This window comes from Bufo gargarizans, chromosome 4, assembly GCF_014858855.1.
Source record: "Bufo gargarizans isolate SCDJY-AF-19 chromosome 4, ASM1485885v1, whole genome shotgun sequence".
In the NCBI taxonomy this organism is placed as follows: domain Eukaryota; kingdom Metazoa; phylum Chordata; class Amphibia; order Anura; family Bufonidae; genus Bufo; species Bufo gargarizans.
The window spans coordinates 215145274-215166985 of record NC_058083.1 but is presented as its reverse complement, the minus strand read 5'-3'; the positions used below and the strand labels follow the sequence as shown (position 1 = coordinate 215166985).

General features: G+C 44.3%; 1 protein-coding gene across 1 annotated transcript in view; it reads left to right on the top strand.

The window, feature by feature from the left end:
- Positions 1-13345, top strand: part of ABCC5 (ATP binding cassette subfamily C member 5) — a 112686-nt gene extending 99341 nt beyond the window's left edge. Inside the window, exons 27-30 of the mRNA XM_044289346.1 lie at positions 10593-10671; positions 10770-10883; positions 11670-11834; positions 12815-13345. Of these exons, the coding sequence (XP_044145281.1) occupies positions 10593-10671; positions 10770-10883; positions 11670-11834; positions 12815-12916 (460 nt within the window). The 3' untranslated portion in view covers positions 12917-13345. The remainder of the gene's footprint in view (positions 1-10592; positions 10672-10769; positions 10884-11669; positions 11835-12814) is intronic.
- Positions 13346-21712: the final 8367 nt, after the last annotated feature.

The window sequence follows — 21712 nt, the reverse complement described above, 5'->3', positions numbered from 1 at the left end:
CAGATGCCGGGCGCGGGCGCGTTTGATACAGGATGTCGGGCGCATGCGCAGTGCGGCGAAAGTAAGACGGCGCGTAGTACGCGCGGCAGCCGGGACCGCGCTCCTGCCGCCCTTTACTGCGCATGCGGCCGTTGAGCGCGGTCCCGGAATCGGATTTCGGCTGTCAGTCACAGAGGCAGGGGGCGGGGAGAGGGCCATGTAAGACGCCGAGGCCGCTGCCCCCGTGACTTCAAGCCTGACTTGAAGCACGGGGCAGCAGCTGAATATAACATCGATTTCTGACTGAGCATACATGCGGCAAAACTAACAAAAAGTGCATCAGGAAACGACTATACAGCACTATAAGGTACTGTAAACAGCTTAATAGGCGATTTTTGGGTGACAGGTTCCCTTTAAGGTTCTGCTTACTGGACATTTCAGGGCCATTCTTCAACTCATCTTCTATTGCTTTGAGACCCAGTTCTTTCGGTATAATTGTATACAAAGATGCTACATCGACTGTTGCGAGCCAAGTATTTTTCTTGCTGGGACCTAAGTTTTTAATCTCAATAACACTGCCTGTGCCTTTAAGGTAGGAGGGGATTTGGGTGACATATTTTTGGAGGGAAAAGTCAATATACTCGGTCAATATACTCGGTCAGTCTACTCGTTAGTGAATTAATTCCAGAGACTATAGGGGGTTGATCAGACTCTTATGAATTTTTAGCAGATGGTATATAACCGGAGTCACAGGGAACTTGATGGTTAGATATTTTAGTTCTCTCTTATTAATAATCCCCCCTTTTGAAGCCCTCTAACAAAAGGTTGGTCAACTTTTGTTTTTATATTCCTCAGTCAGATTTTCTTCTTAGTATTTGATATGTATCCCTGTCCGATAAGTCTCTGGAGTTCTTCCTCATTTTTTACAACACTCGCGTTTGGTGCAGATCCGTCAACTGCATTAACGCTTCCGTTCAGATAATACAACCATGGGCGTAGGGATCACCATAGCAGCCATAGCAATGGCTATGGGGCCCAACGCCACTGGGGGCCCGGGCCGCCGGCTAAGGATTATTATTTTTTTAAAATTTAAAAAAAGGCGTAGCTACAGGGGTCACAGGCCCCTCCGGGACAGACAGAGAAGGCGCTATCTGCAAGGCCTGCAGGCTGTGGGCGGTGCAATAGGGCGCGGCCGGAGGCAGAGAGGCCTACCTGTAATGAGGAGATGGAGTGGTCCCGCTCCCAGTCTGGGTGGCAGTCCAACTGTCCGGAAGTGGAGGAGGCGGAGCGTACAGCGAAGCTGCGTGCTGCTAGACCTGGCAGTGCTGCTGGAGTGTGGGTGCGCAGACGTTCAAGTGGCTGTGAAGTGAGGGCTGGCTGACTCTGGGACTGGTAAAACTTACTGTGGAGTCCTGGACCATTATATCTGGGAAAGAGGGGGGAGCAGCACCCTGGAGGTCTGGACCAGTACATTTAAGGAGAAGGGGGAAGCAGGACCCTGGAGGTCTTGACCAGTACATTTAAGGAGAAGGGGGAGCAGGACCCTGGAGGTCTGGTCTGGACCATTATATAGGGGGGAAAAGGACACTGGAGGTCTGTACCATTATATCTGGGGAGGAGGGGGGAGTGGGATTCCCGAGGTCTGGACCATTATATCTGGGTAAGAGGGGGGAGCAGGACCCTGGAGGTCTGGACCATTATATTTAAGGAGAAGGGGGAGATCATGACCCTGGAGGTCTGGACCATTATATTTAAGAAGGGGGGAGCAGGACCCTGGAGGTCTGGACCATTATATTTAAGGAGGAGCAGGATCCTGAGGTCTGGACCATTATATAGGGGGGAACTGGAGGTCTGGACCATTCTATTTAGGGGGTGCAGGACCCTGAAGGTTTGGACCATTATATTTAGGGAGGAGGGGGAAGCAGGACCCTGGAGGTCTGGACCATTATATAGGGAGGAGAGGGGAGCAGGACCATGGAGGTCTGGACCATTATATATTGGGAGTAGGGGGGGGAAGCAGGATCCTGGAGGTCTGGACCATTATATTTAAGAAGGGGGGAGCAGGACCCTGGAGGTCTGGACCATTATATTTAAGGAGAAGGGGGGGGAGCAGGATCCTGGAGGTCTGGACCATTATATAGGGGGGAACAGGACACTTGAGGTCTGGACCATTCTATTTAGGAGGGAGCAGGACCCTGGAGGTCTGGACCATTATATTTAGGGAGGAGGGGGAAGCAGGACCCTGGAGGTCTGGACCATTATATAGGGAGGAGCAGGACCCTGGAGGTCTGGACCATTATATATTTGGAGTAGGGGGAAGCAGGATTCTGGAAGTCTAGACCATTATATATGGGGAGTAGGGGGAAGCATGAACCTGGAGGTCTGGACCATTATATAGGCAGGAGGGGGGAGCAGGACACTTGATGTCTGGACCACTATATCTGGGGACTGGCGGTGGAAGATTTAGGGTGGGAGGTCTAGGAGGGGTGTGGGGATGTTGGGGTGGGAGGTCCTGCAAGGGTGTTTGGGTGGGAGCTCTGGAAGGGGTGGGGGTCTGAGAGGTATGTGGGGGTGGGAGATCCGGGAGAGGGGGGCCCATAACATTTTTTTGCTATGGGGCCCAGTCATTTCTAGCTACGCCCCTGAACCACATGCACGGTGGCTCAGTGGTTAGCATTGGTGCCTTGCAGTGCTGGGGTCCTAGGTTCAAATCCGACCAAGGAAAGCATCTGCATGGAGTTTGTATGTTCTCCCCTCCGGGTACCCCGGTTTCCCCCCACACTCCAAAGACATACTGATAGGGACCTTAGATTGTGAGCCCCATTGGAGACAGTTGGATGCTAATGTCTGTAAAGCGCTGCGGAATATAGTGGTGCTATAAGTGCATAAAATAAATGCATCCATTCAGAACGGATCCATTTGTATTATCTGTAACCTAGCCAAAACGGAACGGTTTTGAACACCGTTGAAAGTCAATGGGGGACAGATCCGTTTTCTATTGTGCCATATTGTGTCAGTGAAAACTGATCCCTCCCCATTGACTTATATTGTGTGTCGGGATCCGTTTGCAAGCAGCGTTTTGGTGTCCGCCTCCAGAGCGGAATGGAGGCGGAGCTGAGTCAAACTGATGCATTCTTAACGGATCCTTATGCATTCAGAATGCATTAGGGCAAAACCGATCCGTTTTGGACCGCTTGTGAGAGCCCTGAAACGGATCTCACAAACGGAAACCAAAATGCCAGTGTGAAAGTAGCCTAACATGCAAGGAGCTCATGTTTTATCCCTAACTACTGAGTTGAGTATGGTCTCGGGGAGAAATTTTTTGTATCTACAGGAGGTATTTAAAGCTTGAATGATCTCTAATAAAGCGGGGGAATCTACCGCTTTCCAATGTCTCGTGATAACTAGTTTAGTACACAACAGAATATGACCTATAATACGTCTATAGTCGTGGGGGACGTGAGACTTGTGAAATCAAGATGAAGGTCTGTTGCCTGTAGGCTGCAAGTTTTGGGCATGACCACAGGACGTGATCCAGTTTCCCCACATCTCCTCCAGCAACAGGCCGATGATCCTGGGTATATAAGACTTAACCTATGGGGGGGGGGGGGGGGGTAAAGTACCATCTGAGCAGGGTTTTTATTCCAGCTTCATAATGAGAAGCGCATCTGAAAAGGTTGTTTGCAGGTCTTGTTCCCACTTTATCATTGGAGGGGTTTTCACAAATTTACATTATCTCCTAAAAGATCGTATATATGGTGAGTAGAATTCTGGAATATTCTGACATCCGGCTGGGTTTTAGGAAGAGAGTGGAGGAGTGAATCAAGGCACTGGCGAACCCTCATATATGATAGAAACTCGGAGTGAGGTAGATTTCTGACCTTGTGAAGATGTTCAAAAGAGACCATCATTGAGTGTTAAATAAGTTGAGTGGCTGAGCTAATGCCTGCTTCCCTCCAGGTTGAGAGATTAATGTCGCCCATAAACCCAAGAGATATATAGTTATGTGAGAAAGATTAGGGGGATTGGATGTTCCCTGAGAGCGGTGGAACTGCGACCATAATGGTTATGAGGGAATGATTGAGAGCCTCTGATTTCCATGCAGCTAAATAAAGATGGTCTTTCAATGTACCTGCCAGTAAAAATTGAGTTTCGATTTTGACCCAGGGTTTGTCCGATGTGGGGTTCCACCAGTCCCTGAGAAAGGAGATGCCTATAGCATGAAAGTAATCTTTAATTGAGGGAAGGCACTCGCCGCCCGTCTTTTTTTTCCCTTAACATTACCCTGTGTGCCATATGTAAGTATGAAGGAGTCTCTGTTTTTCTTTAAAGAAAGAATCCGGCACCGGAATTGGCAGTGCCCGAAAAACATATCAGTTTTGGTAGCGTCATGATCTGAAATGACACAACCCTACCAACCCATAATACATCTTTCATACTGAAGCTTGCAAGGTCTTTTGACATGATAGAGAGGAGGGGTGCATAGTTGTTCCAGTATGCAAGCGAACGGGGATATGCTAGTTTAATTCCCAGATATGGTAGAAGTGAGGACTGCCAGTCTAGCGGGAACATGTTTTTCAGGAATCTTAGTTCTGCCAGTGGAATATTAATAGGAAGAGCTTGTGATTTCGAGCTATTTATTTTATAATATGAAAGAGACCCAAAGCGGGAGATAATGGATAATGTTTGACTCAACGAATGTCTGGGATTCGTGACTGTGAGAATGTCGTCTGCGTATAGGGAAATGATATATGGCGTGTCACCTATCATTAATCCTTCTATGTCATTAGATAGGCAGATATGTTGTGCCAAGGGTTCCACAGCTAAAATGAATATCAGGGGTGATAAAGGACAACCTTGTTGGGATTCGTTGGTAATGTGGAAGCTGTCTGATAAGACCCCATTAACAAAAACTCTAGCAACAGCCTTGTATTGCGTGAAATGTAAAACCCATCGCCTCAAGAGCCGAGAAGGCATAAGACCAGTGAAGGCGGTTGAACGCCTTCTTAGCGTCCAGGATAACTGCTTCAAGAGGTATATTTTTGATTTCCGCCACATTAAAAAGATCGAACAATTTCCTGGTGTTGTAAATAGTACTATTAGGGTGGCTCACCCCCAATGACTCTGGAGAGGTGCTAAAAACCCTGAAATTGAATCACTCTATTTAATAGATGCAAATAGATACAATAAAACTTGTGGGCAAGCACTGAATACATCATGGAGCAAGCAAAATAAATAACACAATATCAATATAATATACTGGCAATAAAATATCACTCTGGGAGATGGTGCAAGGAAATGTTCCTGCCGGAATGAATGGATATTCCAAATGGTGTCCTTGTTAGCGCATCTGTTATAACAGCCTATATGTAGCAGCTCGTACACGCTCTGATCTAGCGTTGTAGCTTGTCTGCAGGTTATGTCGGAACCGCGAGCTGGGAAAGTTTGTAACCACAGTAAGGTGTCAACGTGCGGATAGTAAAATCTTGCTCTCTGAGCACTCACCCCACCTGGTATAGGATCGTCACACTGGCTGGTGTGCGCTCATGTGTGCGCACTTGGAGTGGATCGATAACCTGTGGTGGGGTCAGACTGTCGTGCAGTTGTTCAAACTGTATGGTTCTCGCGGGAACTTGAGTGCGAAGTCACGGGCCGGGTTTCTTCTCGCGTTGTATTCTAATGTGGCTGAAAGATCGTCTCTCAGATCGCTGGATTCGCATCAGTATACAGCACCAGACGCGTTTTGAGGTCTTTCTGACCTCTTCCTCCGTCCACAGGAATTAAGTAGGGAAATAGGCCTAAAATTTTAAGGGGAGTCTGACTTGCCAGGCTTAGGCAGCGTAACTATCAACGCCATCAACATATCCGATGGGAAAGGTGTTCCTGACATAGTATTCTGGAACATAGTTAGTAGAAATGGGGCTAGAGTGGTGTAGAAGTGTTTATAATATTCGTTTGATACTATCCCTCCCTATGGGTAAATCCCCAGGTCCTGATGGTCTATCAATTTCTTCAGTTCCAACTCTGAAACTGGGGCGTTTAGAGAGGCTAACTGTGAGGGTGAGAGCTGAGGTAGTTGGGCCTTGTTCAAGAATTCTCTGACCCAGGTCCCATAATCTTCCGGTAATGTGGAACTGTCTTTAACCTGTTGGGGACATATTATGTACCGGTACGTCATGTGTATTTCCGATCGCTGCCGTGCGGCTGGTGTTGATCAGAACTGGGTGCCTGCTGAAATCGATCAGCAGGCACCCTGGGACAATACCGCATCCGTAATAACCTGCTCTATAAAAATATCACATGACCTAACTCCTCAGGCGAGTACCGTAAAAAATAAAAAAAAGCTATTTTTTGTCACCTTGCACCACAAAAAGTATAATGGCAAGCGATCAAAAAGTCATACGCACCCCAAAATAGTGCCAATCAAACCGTCATCTCATCCCGAAAAAAATGAGCCCCTACACAAGACAGTCACCCAAGAAATAAATAAAACTATGGCTTTCAGAATGTGGAGACACTTAAAGAATCATAAAAAAATAAAATATATGCTTTGTTATGTAAAACTGAAACAAACAACCAATATTGGGTATTGTCGCATCCGTGACAACCTGCTCTATAAAAATACCACATGATCTAACCTGCCAGATGAACGTTGTAAATAACAAAAAAATAAAAACTATGCAAAAACATCTATTTCTTGTTAACTTTCCTCACAAAAAGTGAAATACAATGCAACCAAAAATCAAATGTACCCTAAAATAGTACCATCAAAACTGCCACCCTATCGCGTAGTTTCTAAAATGGGGTAACTTTTTTGGAGATTCTACTGTAGGGGTGCATAAGGAGGGCTTCAAATGAAACAAGGTGTCAAAAAAACAGTCCAGCAAAATCTGCCTTCCAAAAACCGTATGGCATTCCTTTCCTTCTGTGCCCTGCCGTGTGCCCGTACAGCAGTTTCACGACCACATATAGGGTGTTTCTGTAAACTACAGAATCAGAGCCATAAATATTGCGTTTGGTTTGGCTGTTAACCCTTGCTTTGTAACTGGGAAAAAAATTATTAAAATGGAAAATCTGCCAAAAAAGTGAAATTTTTATATTTTATTTCTATTTTCCATTAATTCTTGTGGAACACCTAAAGGGTTAACAACGTTTGTAAAATCTGTTTTGACTACCTTGAAGGGTGTAATTTCTAAAATGGGGTCATTTTTGGGAGGTTTCTATTATGTAAGCCTCACAAAGTGACTTCAGACCTGAACTGGTCCTTTTAAAAAGTGGGTTTTTGAAAATTTCTGAAAAATGTCAAGATTTGCTCCTAAACTTCTAAGCCTTGTATGTAACATCCCCAAAAAATAAAATGCCATTCACAAAATGATCCAAACATGAAGTAGACATGGGGAATGTAACGTAACACCAATTTTTGTAGGTATTACTATGTATTATAGAAGTAGAGAAATTGAAACTTGGATATTTGCTAATTTTTCCAAATTTTGGGTAAATTTTAGTATTTTTTTTTATAAATAAAGATTTTTTTTTTTACTCCATTTTACCAGTGTCCTAAAGTACAGTATGTGACGAAAAAACAATCTCAGAATGGCCTGGATAAGTCAAAGCGTTAAGTTATCACCACATAAAGTGACACTGGTCAGATTTTGCAAAAAATGGCCTGGTCCTTAAGGTGAAAATGAGCCTGGTCCTTAAGGGGTTAAGATTGTATAGGTTACTGTAGTACAGATGGAACTGTTCTGCAATTTCCTTACGGTCAAGGAGTTTAGCTTTAGAGGTTGGGTGTAGTATAAAGGGGATTTTGGATTTCCCTTGTTGCTGTTTAAATTTACTGGCTAGCAGTTTGCCCGCTTTGTTTCCTTGAGCATAAAATCTGGCTTTTAAGTAAAGTGACTTATCAAAGTCTCTATTGTGAATATTCCTTAATTTGTTCCTTTCAATGCGTAATTCTTCTGTGGTACCTGCTGTAGGTTGCTGTTTTATTAATTTTCAAGTTTTGAGATTTTTCCTAGTATCATTGTGATTTTTGTCCCGCTTTTTCTTTTCTGTATGATTCAGTTTGATGAGAAGACCTCTAACAAAAGCCTTATGGGCCTGCCATACAATGAGCGGGTCTGAAACCGAACCAACATTTAGTCGAAAGTATTCCTGAATTGCTTGTGTTATTTCGACTTTATGTTGAGAAAATAAGTAGGTGTTATTTCACCAGACTGGAGGGGGGTGGACTGGTATTGTTCTGCTAGATGTAGCATTATGGGGGCGTGATCTGACCATTGGATTAGGCCGATAGAGTCCAGTGTGTGAAACAAGACTGTGGTCTACTAAAAACATGTCCATTCAGGAATAGGAGGAGTGGATCTGGGAAAAGAAAGTGTTATTTCTCTCTTGACTGTGTTTATCCCACCAGACGTCAATCAGACCTTCGGAGTAGATAAATGCTGCTAGGCCTGAGAGAGAGCGTCTAGAGGGGTTAGAGTCAAGAGAAGGATCAGAGATAGCGTTAAATTCTCTGCATATTATTAGCTTGCCCTGTTTTACCTTATGAACTTGTCTCATTACCTTGTGTAGAAAGGATATCTGACGTTCATTGGGAGCGTACATATTCACTAGCGTATAAATAACGTTCACCAGCATAACAGAACTATGTATCTGCCCCTCTGATATGGGAGAGAAGGAGACAGAATTCTTAACTATAAACACACCTTTTGGACTTTTTCACATTATGTGAATGGATGAGAATTGGAAATAGACGGTGTTATATGTGGCATTCATCTGTTTGCAGAAGATGAGATTCCTGTATACAAAGAATATCTGCACCAGTAGACACTGCCTCCTTCCACAAATATGATCTTTTTTGTAGGCAATTTGGTGTTAAGGGAGAATATTTTCAGTCCCATGGTTTCGTAAGATAACTCTTAATTTGGCTGCTGACGTGCCTGAGGTAGCCCTGAAAATGACCCTTCATAAAAAAGAGAATATAATAACAAAAATGTGTGATCAGAAATAAAGCAAAAAACCGAGCAGAGAGAAATCCAAAATAAAAAGATTGCCTCTGTTGGCAGATGGGGGTGACCGTTCCATTTCGAGGCCAAAAGCGAAAATTGCTTTCGGATGTGATTGAGAGAAGAAAAAAAAAACTCAACAGGGGATTGCACAATTAAGAACCTGTAAATAATTATGCAACCAGCAAATGAGCTTCCTCCATCTCCTCTCTAATTGGGCGTAAATCAACATGATTTAAAAAATCAGTGTTTCGTAATTTTGGAAGGAGATGAAACCGCAGCATGCTGCGGTATAATCTCAGTCCTGAAAAGTCAGAGACTGAACTGAAGACATCCTGAACGGATTGCTCTCCATTCAGAGTGTATTAGGATAAAACTGATCAGTTCTTTTCAGGTATTGAGCCCCTAGTTTGGAACTCAATGTCGGAAAAAAAATAACGCTAGTGTGAAAGTACCCTTAGTTTAATGTCTGAATGAGGTCAGAAACATGTGTTTTTCAGAAATAACAGAATGCGGAGCCCTGATGGTTTAAGTAGGAAATAAGAAAGTTGTGTCTGAGTGGGGGAAGGATAGTAGTTAAGCCCTCTGGTGGTTAGAATTGGGAATAGGTGCAATTTCATGAATGAGTGAGGTGTAATCCTGAATTAAAAAATATATATAAATGGTGGTATATAGGATATATAAGATAGGCTATGTATGAGTATTTGGTTTATATTAGAAAATGAATTTTATTGTTGTACTTGTGATGTTTTAAATTTATGTACAGTAACACCTGTAAAGTCCTAATGGGGGAGGGGTATGGAGATTTGTGGATATAAAGGACAGCCCATATGAGGGTGGGGTATTCGCCCCTGATGAAGTATGAGCAAAACCCGGGTCGGGCAGAATCCTGAGGGTGTTCTATTATTTGATGTGCCTTATTTTATGGATGTTTGTGAGTATATAAATAAATCCTTTAAATAGCAAGTTGGTTGACAGTGCTTCACTATTGGTGCGATCTTCTGGTCTATCACAGAGTCCTTCATGAAAGGAGGACTGTGGATTGTATGAGGATCACAATTTTCCTGTGCTGACTATACACCTGTGAAACGAACACGGGAGGATTGGCTTCCTGAAGGGTGGAGAAAGCAGCACGGTCCTACATTATGCCACATTTATCAAATAGAAAGTAGTAAAGTTCTCCAGCAAAACTGACTTCATATATTCCCCTGATGATAAAGTCTTTGTGTGTTTTGTCATCTGCACAAGACTTTTATACCTTTTGCTATCGGCGTTTAGACAAGCTTTAGTTGCCACACAAGCAACCATCATGACCTTTAGAGGAGCTGGAAATTGCCAGGATTGACGTGGTCATGTTTTGTAGGTAGGGTGTGCGGTTGTTTAGTTACCCTCTAATGAGGACTCGTGTAGTCCCAAGGGATTCTGCTACTCAGGCACATATGCATTGTTTTCCAGTTTAATATTTTTGACTGTTGAATTTCTTTTAAGACTGGTCTTGTGTATGATAATTTAACATTTGTATATTAGGGCAGAGTTTCAGATTCTTTCTACAGAAGATTTCTCTGCAGCTTGTTATATTCTGATATTCATCTTTTATCTCTTCAGTTACAACTTGGATCCATTTAACAAGTTCACCGAGGAGCAGGTTTGGGATACCCTGGAAAGGACACACATGAAAGAATGTGTAAGTTAATATTTGCAATTATGTTTTAAGCCATTGAATGAAAATGCTATACTGCTGCAAGTCCATTTTTCTTCAACATATATCTTTCTTCATATTAGGTTGCCCAACTACCTCTTAAACTTGAAAGTGAAGTTTTGGAGAATGGAGAGAATTTCTCAGTGGGAGAACGTCAGTTGCTGTGCATAGCACGAGCTTTATTACGTAAATGCAAGGTAAGCTAAAAACTCATAAATGTCTCATTGAGGGTGTGACCACTGGCTTGCCTGATCACCACTCTCTAAACTTCTATGGGACTGGCTGATTGCTTTCCTGTGGATAGTTGATAACTCCTGTTAGTGGGATAAACCCTTTAATTAGTGCTTAATTGTATTGCATTTCCAATGTTTTTGCTTCTCACAGAGGTTGCTGCTAATTGCTGGGCCGCACTTGTTTGCTGCAACTGAAAACCAATATGTACCTTAACTTTTACATAAAAATAGTATTTCAGATTTATTTTTTTTTCTAGTGAAATAGGTGTCTATCGCACTTTGGAATCCGTACATGCGTACACTGCTGATATGTTGGCTCTATACTGTTGGTGTACGGATTCCTTTGGCGCTGCTGTGAGCAATGTACAGACAGGAGCACACATCGCTGCCCCTGCTGTATTAGCTGCATTCTCTAAAAGCTCATCAGTGATGTGCTATGTCAGGCTTTTGGGGAGTGGGCACAGACAGGAGCAGCGATGTACTAGGCCAGCTTCTGCCTCCGCCTACTGAAAGCCTGTAACCATGTGACATATCAGCGGTGTACGTATGTACGGATTCCAAAGTGCGATAGGCCCCTGAACTTCAGGTGCCTATTTCACTAGGCAAACAAAAAATATATACTGTATATTAGAAATATTTTTTTTTTTTTTTTTTTTTTTTTAATTATAACATGTACAATAGGATTTAATAAAGTTTATGTTTAGGTATACTTTAATTACATTTAACTAAATAATGATGATTTTGTTTCAGATTCTAATTCTTGATGAAGCTACTGCAGCCATGGACGCAGAAACTGATCTTTTGATCCAGGAAACTATACGGGAGGCATTTTCAGACTGCACAATGTTGACTATAGCTCACCGTCTTAACACTGTACTTGGGTGTGACCGTATCATGGTGCTAGTACAGGGACAGGTCAGTGAGAAGAATGGTACCATGGAATTTCTATTGCCGAGCCTTTGGTTTCTTTTTACCTAATACATTGTAGGAAATTATTCTATTGTAAGCAAGAGCAAAGTATTAATTAACCCCTTTTTGACAGTCCTCTTTCACCTTCATGACAGAGGCTATTTTTGTAAATCTGACGTGTAGCTTAATGTAGTAATAACTTTTTAAGGCTTTTACATGTCCCACCAGTTCTGAGATTATTCTCTTGTGACACATCGTACTTCACAGTAGAGAAACCTGCATGCTGGGCCTTTTATAAGCTTCTGTACATGGCAGGTCCAGAGGCCTTTGTAAGGCTTCTAGATGTCATGGCAGCCATTGGCACCCCCTGATCTTATCATGGGAAGACTATGGAGAGGGAGCCCCTTCCCTCTGTATACCTCTTAGATGCTGCAGCATTTAGCTATGCCAGGCACCTGTACTGATCATTATATGTATGGTGGATAGCGGAAAGTTATATTGGGAAGGAATGTGTTATGACATGACTTTCTTTGTTTTGAACTTAATTTCCCCTAAAAAAAAAAAAGACAGTGTGAAAAAAAACAATGCAATTCTGCTTTTGCTTTTAGGTTTTAATTTTTTCATTGTTTACTGCATGGTTTTAAATGACATTTTAACTTTATTCTGCTGGTCAGTATGATTTATGGAAATGCCATATGATACTTCTTACATGTAGCCCTGTTGAACAGAATCCATTCATTATTGAGCCAAGTTTCAGAGTAATCACAATAGTGAAATATCATCCATTATCAAAAGCTTACTTGGCAACTGAAGGATTTCAGGTGGTAAAAGGTATTTTATTCTAAGTAAGTGAAAGCAGCAGTGTCATAAGCTAATGTTATTTTTGTGAAAACTGAAGGTACGCAACAAAATGTCTATTGTTGGTATAAATGATCTGGTTGCATTTCATTTTTCAAATCACTAACTTGTGTTTTTATTGGTTTCAGGTTACGGAATTTGACACACCGTCTACCTTGCTGTCCAATGAGAATACTCGGTTCTATTCCATGTTTGCTGCAGCAGAGAACAAGGTTACCGTGAAGGGCTAAATAATAAGCACCTCAGCTAAAACCCCCACATAGTGGGGCTGTGCGCTGCTTCTCATTCCCTGCCTGTGGCAGGCTCAATCCCTACTTTTATTTCTTGACTGAAAATGTTATATTTTGCCTTTTTTTTATTTTTATTTTTCTTGTTTTATTTTTTGTTTAGCACAAACCAATTCAGGACTGATTTAGATATTTTTTTAACTGTTTGAATATTCATGTTCTATTGTATTTATTCCTATTACTAAAGGTAAAAATATATGCGTTTTCGTTATGAAATGCACTGAAAATAATTAAAATGGTTCAGGCAACCATAGTTCTGTATGTAGCCAGCTTAGAATGAAGCTTTCTACATGCGTTTGTATATAGCCTATATTTACTGTGAAGATGTAAGCTGGTTTATTTTATATTAAAATGAGCACTGGGTTAACTATGGAATGTGTTTGGGTATTTTATTCAACATTTTAATTGTGAGATTAGTGTTTTAAGAGCTTTTTTTTTTTTTTTTATCAGATAAATTTTATTACATTTTAAAAGATTTTAATACCGGTCTGGAAGAGGTGCGCCTGCGCGGCAAGATGAATAGAACCAGTGGCGGATCCAGAGCTCCCCAATACTATACTGCAGAAACAGATAATACCACTGATAATATTAGTGCCACACAGAGCCCCCCATATAAAATACCCCTTCTTTGTGGCTTCAGTAAATGTCCCCATAGTGCCTCTCAATAATGTGCCAGTAAGAGGTGCCCCATAGATGCCCCCTAATCATGTGCTAGTGAAAAGTGCCTCTCCCCGCCACTCATGTACCAGTAATAAGTGCCACTCTCCTCTCCCCCCCCCCCACTCATGTGCCAGTCTCCTCTATGCTGCCACCCCCCATGTGTCAGTAAAAAGTGCCAATTCTCCCCCCATCCATCATGTGCCAGTCTAATCTCTGCTGCCACCCCCATGTGCCAATAATAAGTGTCAATTCTCCCCCCATCATGTGCCAGTCTCCTCTCTGCTGCCACCCCCCCATGTGCCAGTAATAAGTGCCCATTCTTCCCCCCTATCATGTGCCAGTCTCCTCTCTGCTGCCAGCTCCCCCCATTTGTCAGTAATAAGTGTGGCAGAAAAATTAGCCTTTTTTTTTTTTTTATAAAATAAAAAAAACACTCATACTTACCATCTGCGATGCGGTGCGGTTCTGGCCTGTGTCCCGCTCTGTACTGCTCAAGCAGCGCAATGACATCATCGCGCCGCCTGCACTGGCCTCTGATAGGCTGCGGGCCTTGTGCCCGCAGCCTATCAGAGGAACAGGGAACGGAGACACATCTCCATCCCCTGCCAGAGCACAGCAATCTGTATCGCTGTCCTGAGGATGGCGATGCAGATCACTATGGAGATGAGCGCAATGTTAGCGCAGCGCTCATCTCCTGCTGTGCCCTGGCAGAATTGCTGAAATGCCCAAAACACCCAGCGGGCCGGATCAGTGTCCTCGGAGGGCCGCAGTTTGAGGACCACTGCTTTAGAAGATGAAAGGTATAGTCCATCTCAGTTTCCGGTAAGTCCATTTGAAGGTAACACAGTCCTTCCCTTGGCGCATGACATCACTCCGCTGAAGGACTTCTGTAGCTTGTAATATGTTCACATATTACAAGGCGCACACATCAATTCACCACATACCCACACTCACTCCGGCTTACTTACAAACAATCGTGACACATTCATATCTCGGTACTCAATTCTCACTAACCCACTCTAAGATAGATTATGATGGGACACCCATGAAGCCCAAATCGCCTCAAATTTCTTTATCGTGTTTCTCTTCAAATAAACATACTCTTCCAATTTTACCAACGTGTGCACCCTACCCACTACTTCCTGAACCGTCGGAGCTGATTTATCAATCCAATGAAAAGCAATGCATTTCCTTGCTTGATATAATACTCTCATAATAGCCACCTTTTTTTTTCAACATGCCTCTTGGCACCTTTACTAAGCCAAGTAAAAACAGGTCAGGGGAGTAACCTCTAGGCTGGACTGAAAAACCTGGTTAATAAGTTCCACTACCTCCACTCAATATCTCCTCAGATGCAGATGCGGACAGTTCCACATAAGATGAATCAAGCTCGCTCGTGAGGCGTCACAGCGTGGGCACAAATCATCCTTCCGGTAGCCCATTCTATATAGCAGCACGGGCGTTCTATAGACCCTGTGTAAAAGATACAATTGGGACATTCTATATGACTCACTCATTGACAGTGTCGGCAAGTCAGTAAGGATTTCCATCCCATCGTCATATCTTCTACATCCGCCTTCCATTTCTCATATAATTGCAGCGGGTTAGATTTATTGGCTTCCATCCTGAGTGTGTCGTAATAATATCCAGTTCCGCATATAAGGGACTAGGCCAAATAGGAGTAAGGGAAAGATACCCACTGATATTCACCCTTTCGTTAGTTTTCCACCATACTCTATGCATCATACCTAACAATGAGTACTGAGTGCCATGAGTACGGAAGGATCCATGCTCTAAAAGCAGACATTAAGCAGGTACGTTGAATTAAGTATTGAATGATACGTCCAGAATTGTTTAATTGGGTCTCGCCCCCCCCCCCCCATCCCCTAAAATGTTGCAACTGGGCTGCAACGTAGTAGGACCATGGGTCAGGCACTGCTAACCCCCCCCCCCCCCCCCGTGTTTTTGGCCGTTGCAGGGTTGACGATTTAATCCTAGGGACACCTCTCCCTCATATCAGGTCTCCCTCATATCAGTATTAAAAAACCGAAGCGGGATCCAAATTAGCGCATTATGAAGAAGGTATAACAGTTTTGGCATTAATATCATTTTCAAGAGATTGACTCGACCAATTACAGACAAAGGTAATTTGCTCCAGGCTTGTACCTTCTTCCAGAATTCAGCTAGCATTGGCACCAGATTCAGGCGTTCATAATCACCTGAATTTGCAGTTACCCACACCCCCAACTACTTAAAGGATGTGACTACTTGTAATCCTTCCGCAGCGGATAGTGACAAACTATTATTGCTGCCTAAGGGTAACAAAACAGACTTTTACCAATTGATCACCAGTCCAGACAAATCCCTAAAGCGATTAATGATTGTCATTGCAGCAGGAAAAGACATCTCCCAGTCATCCAAAAACAAAAGCAAGTCCTCAGCGTACAAGGCCACTTTTTCTATCAGAGTTCCATATCTAAGATCCCTGACTGTGGTAGCCACTCTGAGAGCCTCCGCCAAGGGCTCCACTGCCACCGCAAAAAGAAGCGGCAACAGTGGACACCCCTGTCTCGTGCCCCTAAACAACAGAAACGGGTCAGACATATCGCCATTGACCCTCACCGTAGCTCTAGGGCATGCATATAATAGTTGAACCCATGATATAAATTCAATTCCAAAGCCCATTTTCTTTAATACCAGCCATAAATAACGCCATTCTACGCTATCAAGCGCTTTGGCCGCATCAAGAGATGCAACCGCCGCGGTCGAGGCGTGGACCTGGGTTGCCTGAATATTCAGAAATAAACGTCTAATGTTTACCGCAGTCAACATATTGGGCATAAAGCCTGCTTGATCCTGACAAATCAGAGTGGATATCACTTTGTTCAGGTGATTTGCTAATACTTTTGCCAAAAGTTTTATATCCACTGGGAGCAGAGAAATGGGCCTATAGGATTCAGCATCAAGAACGCCTTTACCGGGTTTAGGCAGAAGCGCAATGACTGCTTCATTCATGGAATCAGGGAGCCGTCCCCGCTGCTTAGCCTCATTACAGACCGCTAATAATTGAGGAAGAAGAATGCTGGAATATCGCTTGTATACCTCAGCTGGCAAGCCATCCCTTCCTGGGGCCTTGTTATTAGACATTGTCCCCAATGCTACCTCCAGTTCTTGCACAGTGATGAGACCATCTAACAATGCCCTATGATCACTTGACAGGGTATGTAATTCTAAGGGCATTAGAAATTGCTCAATCTCCGAATCCGTAACTCTCTATTTGGACTTGTACAACTTGTAATAAAAAGAGTACATGACCTGGAGCAGCTGTGGCGATTAAGTTAGAATAATGCCACGCGCATCTCTCAGAGCTGCAATATACGTGGACTGCAACTGGGCTTTAGATATCAATGCCAAAAGTATACCTGCTCTTTCTCCTTCCTCATAAAAGGTCTGTTTCTGGAAAAACCACTTGTTTTTCACCTGCTCTAACAACCTGTCATTTAATTTTTGGGGGGATTCCTTCAATTTGTCTCTAGCAATATTTTGTGGGTGTAAAATATAATCTGCCTCCGATGCCTCAACTTCTAAAATCGGCTTTCTCGTGTGCGCCCTAGATTCACATTTTTTCCTATTGACCTCCGCCATGAGTAAGCCCCTCAGGAACGCCTTCATAGTCTCCCATACTACTAATTTGGTCGCAGACGGTAAATTAAATTGAAAGAATTCTCTAAGCCTTTCTCCAATTCCGCCAGCGTCTGTCAAAAGGGGGAGCCAATAGGGATTAAATTTCCAACCACAACTGTTATGAACCCGTGACGTACGAAAATCACCGCAGCCACTGGCGAGTGATCTGATATCCTGCGAGGCAGGTAGTGTATATACCGCACAAGTTTTCCCATAAGGGTATTCCCAAGAATAAGGTCTATTCTAGACAGAATTGTAAGTACTAGAGCAGCAAGAGAACTGCTTCACTAACTGATTCCTCAATCTCCAGAAATCTAGCATCATAGCCTCTCGCATGAGAACCCCAAAGGAGGTTAACCCCCTCACTTAAAGGTAGTTGTCCTGCTCCCATTCTGTCCAAACTCTGATCGAGAACATTATTGAAGTCCCCAAGTAACATAACTGGGATATCAGGCATGTCTGCGATAAACTGCAATATACCTTTAAGTACAGCCGATGAGTATGGTGGCGGGATGTACACTCCCACCAAAACACACAGAGTAGTGAAAATCATACAGTGTAAACAAATATCTCCCCTCACTATTCACCCTTTTAGCAAGCAGGTAAACGCAATCGATCTGTGTACCAAGACACGAATAGGTGGAGTGATAACGTGCCCTGCCCACTTAGGGGTAAGCAATCTGGTCTGATCCGGGGTCAGTTGAGTCTCCTGAATACAACAGATCAATAGTTGATGTTGTTGCATGCAATACATGAACGCCCGCCTTTTAATGGTATCTTTAATCCCCCTTACATTCCAGCTGAGAAAACTAACCACCCCCGCCATGATCAAATATCCAAAAATTAGCTAGTCTAATGTCATGTATAGTAGGACCAGGATGACAAACATAATGGTAAGTCTTATTATACCCAGACAGTAAATAGATACCTTCACCTTCATAGATAGTACGTGCATTATAATAAAACAGAACTCCCCCCCCCCCCCCCCCCCAAATATTCCTCCCTAAACATTCCAACAATGACTCCCAACAAAACAGCCACCCCACTAGCAGGTCCCACTCAAGCACCTAGACAAGGCCTGTGGGTAGAGAAACACAACCTGCTACTGAGGCTAGCTGAGTATCCAAGGCCTTCCTCCTATCACTTGGATAGTAAGACTAGAGTGCAGCTAGGAACAAACTAAGGTGCGTGACCACTAAATAGAAAGCTCAACAGGAACCAGAGCTTCCCTCCACCCCGCTCCCCGGTCAGTTATACATGAATATATTAGGAAAATAACAGTACCTATTGGACTATACAGTCAACTCCTAATTCAGTAAGGTTACCATCCACATACCCTCATCAGGAAAAGGACCACTCACACCCGAACACAACCAGGTCGCACCAAGCAAGAACATAGGACCTTAAACAAAACATGATGGTACTCTTCAATTAGGGATCAGTCGTGTTCCTCTGCGAGCTGCCTCTCATGACGATCAATCCACTTTGCCACCTCCTTCGGATCCTCAAAGAAATGCGTGGTCCCACTCTTAGTTTAGCCGGATACATCATTGAATAAGACACATTAAGTACCTGCAGCCGCCTCTTCACATCTATAAACCTGACCTTCCTTTTCTAAACCTCCTGTGAATAATCCGGGAAGTGCGCCACTTTATGGCCGTCCACAGACAGGTCAGGTTTTTCCTGTGCTTTTCTCAAAACAATGTCCCGATCCCTATAGTGCAAGATTTTGATCAAGATTGTTCTAGGTGGGGCGCCCGGTGGCAAAGGACGTGCAGGGACCCTATGGGCTCTTTCCACAGCAAATGAAGGAGTCAGCCCATCTGCACCAAAGTTCTCTCTCAGCCAGGATTTAAAAAATTCAGTCGGGTTGCTGCCTTCTGCTTTTTCTGGCGCCCCCACCTGTTTTCTAGATCGTCCTGCTTAGCTGCAATAATGTCCAGTCTCAGAGAATAGTCTCTCACATTTTTAGTCAAAGGAGACATGGCGTCCTCCATTTCTCCCATCCGGCCCTCCAAAGCAGTCGTACGGTCAGCCAACTTTTTCATGTCGTGCCGCACTATGGAAACATCTTCCTTAATGGCCCCTCCTTGCTTGGTAAGGGTGCTCAGCGACCTGCCACATTTAGTTATAGCTTGCATAACATCCTTTAATGTCGGCTCTTCCAAATCAGAATCGGGAGCTTCTGAGGGCAGACGGTCACTCACAGTAGCCAGAGCGCCAAAATGGTTCAATCGGGCGGCCGGAATTCTATCCGGGTCAGGTCTTTCAGCATCAGAGTCCACATCTGACAAATCATCAGTAGCCACTGTTTTCTTAGGAGTGCCTTTCCCAGAGGTAGAAGTCGATAGTCTGGCATATTTCTCTAGTTTGGCCGCCGCTTCTCTTTTGCTTTTCAGTGACGCGACCTGCACGTCCAGGGGTGACTCGGCGCCATCTTGGCCCCCCTCCTCCAATCCCTTTTGCTCTTTCCTCCGGGTCATGGTGACTGCAATCAGCCTCCCCAACAGTCTAGGGTATTCCTCAATGCCCGTTCGGTCGGGCAAGCACAGGATAAGCGTAGAACCAGCAGATTCTCAGGATAAAATAGCAGAGGTAGCGAAGGAGCTCTGCACCACACGTCCGCTCGCATGCTCCGCTAGGCCACACCCCGGTGTTTTAAGAGCTTAGCAAAGAGAGGACGTGCAACAGAACAGAAGGGGACATATAAGTATCAAATCTAATTTCCTAAATTTTCCTTTTTAAATGACTTCAACTAGGGTTGCAGCTATCAATTATTTTAGTAATCAAGTATTCTATTGATTATCCCAACGATTAATGGAGTACTCTAATAAGAAGAACGTTTTCCTTCATAAAAACTCATCTGACCCCCCCCCCCCCCAATGCCATCAGCTCCACCCCCCACCCCCAGTGCTATCAGCTGCTCCCCTCCCCCAGTGCCATCAGCCGCCACCCCCCAAGTGCCATCAGCGTACCGACCGGTGTAATGGTGGTCTTCCTAACCTCAATACTACATACGTCATGTGACACTTCGAGGTGCTTTTTTATAGGCAGTGAATCATCTAGCTAAATAATTGGCTCAAACATTCTTCTACAGTCTATACATAATTCTGTGGGAGAAGTTAGGGGCCTATTGCAGCTTCAATCCCCCTCCGTTCTTGCTTCAGTGTTGGACAAATAGACAGCTTGAAGCAAAGGGGGAGGGGAGGCAGTTGAGATAAGGAACAAGCAGCTTAAAGGGAACCTGTCACTGGGATTGTGTATAGAGCTGAGGACATGGGTTCCTAGATGGCCACTAGCACATCCGCAATACCCAGTCCCCATAGCTCTGTGTGCTTTTAATGTGTAAAAAAAAAAAACGATTTGATACATATGCAAATTAACCTGAAATGAGTCCTGTACCTGAGATGAGTCAGGGACAGGACTCATCTCAGGTTCATTTGCATATGTATCAAATCAGTTTTTTTTTTTACACATTAAAAGCACACAGAGCTAAGGGGACTGGGTATTGCGGATGTGCTAGCGGCCCTCTAGGAACCCATGTCCTCAGCTCTATACACAAAATCCCAGTGACAGGTTCCCTTTAACCCCTTAAGGACTTAGGACGTATCGGTACGGCATGGTTCCCGAGTCCTTAAGGACCCATGACGTACCGGTACGTCATGAGTTTAAAATAAGATTGCGGCGCCCCGGGGGTTAATCCGAACGGGATTTCGGCTGAAATCATTCAGCCGGCATCCTGTCACAACGCCGAGGGGGGTCATGTGACCCCCCGTATCGGCGATCGCAGCAAACCGCAGGTCAATTCAGACCTGCGGTTTGCTGCGCTTTTAGCCGATTCTGATCCCCGCGGTCTCTGACCGCGGGGATCAAACGTTAAAATGCCAGAAATTAAGTTTTTATTAACCCCCCCTGCACCCCTGAATGATATTATGTGGGCGGGTGGTGCAGGGGGGGTGTCGCAGGCGGTGCGGGAGGCGGGCGGTGCGGGAGGCGGGATCACGATCCCCCGCCCGCCTCCCCTTGAATAATCGTTGGCTTCTAGTGGGTATACCAGGGTGCCAGCACATTGCTGGCACCCTGGTATAAACGGCTGACATCGGTGATGCGATGTCAGCCGTTTAACCCTTTCCATACAGCGGTCCGTACGGACCGCTGTATGGAAAAGGTTAACAGGTCAGGGAGCTCCCTCCCTCTCCCATCGGGGGCTGCTGTGCCTTTGCAGCCCCCCGATGGGAGAGGGAGAGAGCTCCCAGGCAGCCCCCCGACAGACCCGTCCTTACCCTTCCCCGTCTGCGAAGTTCTGAACACTACTGAGCAGACGGGGAAGGTTCCCATGGCAACAGGACGCCTTCTCAGGCATCCTGCTGTCCATGGTGCTGAACAGATCTGTGC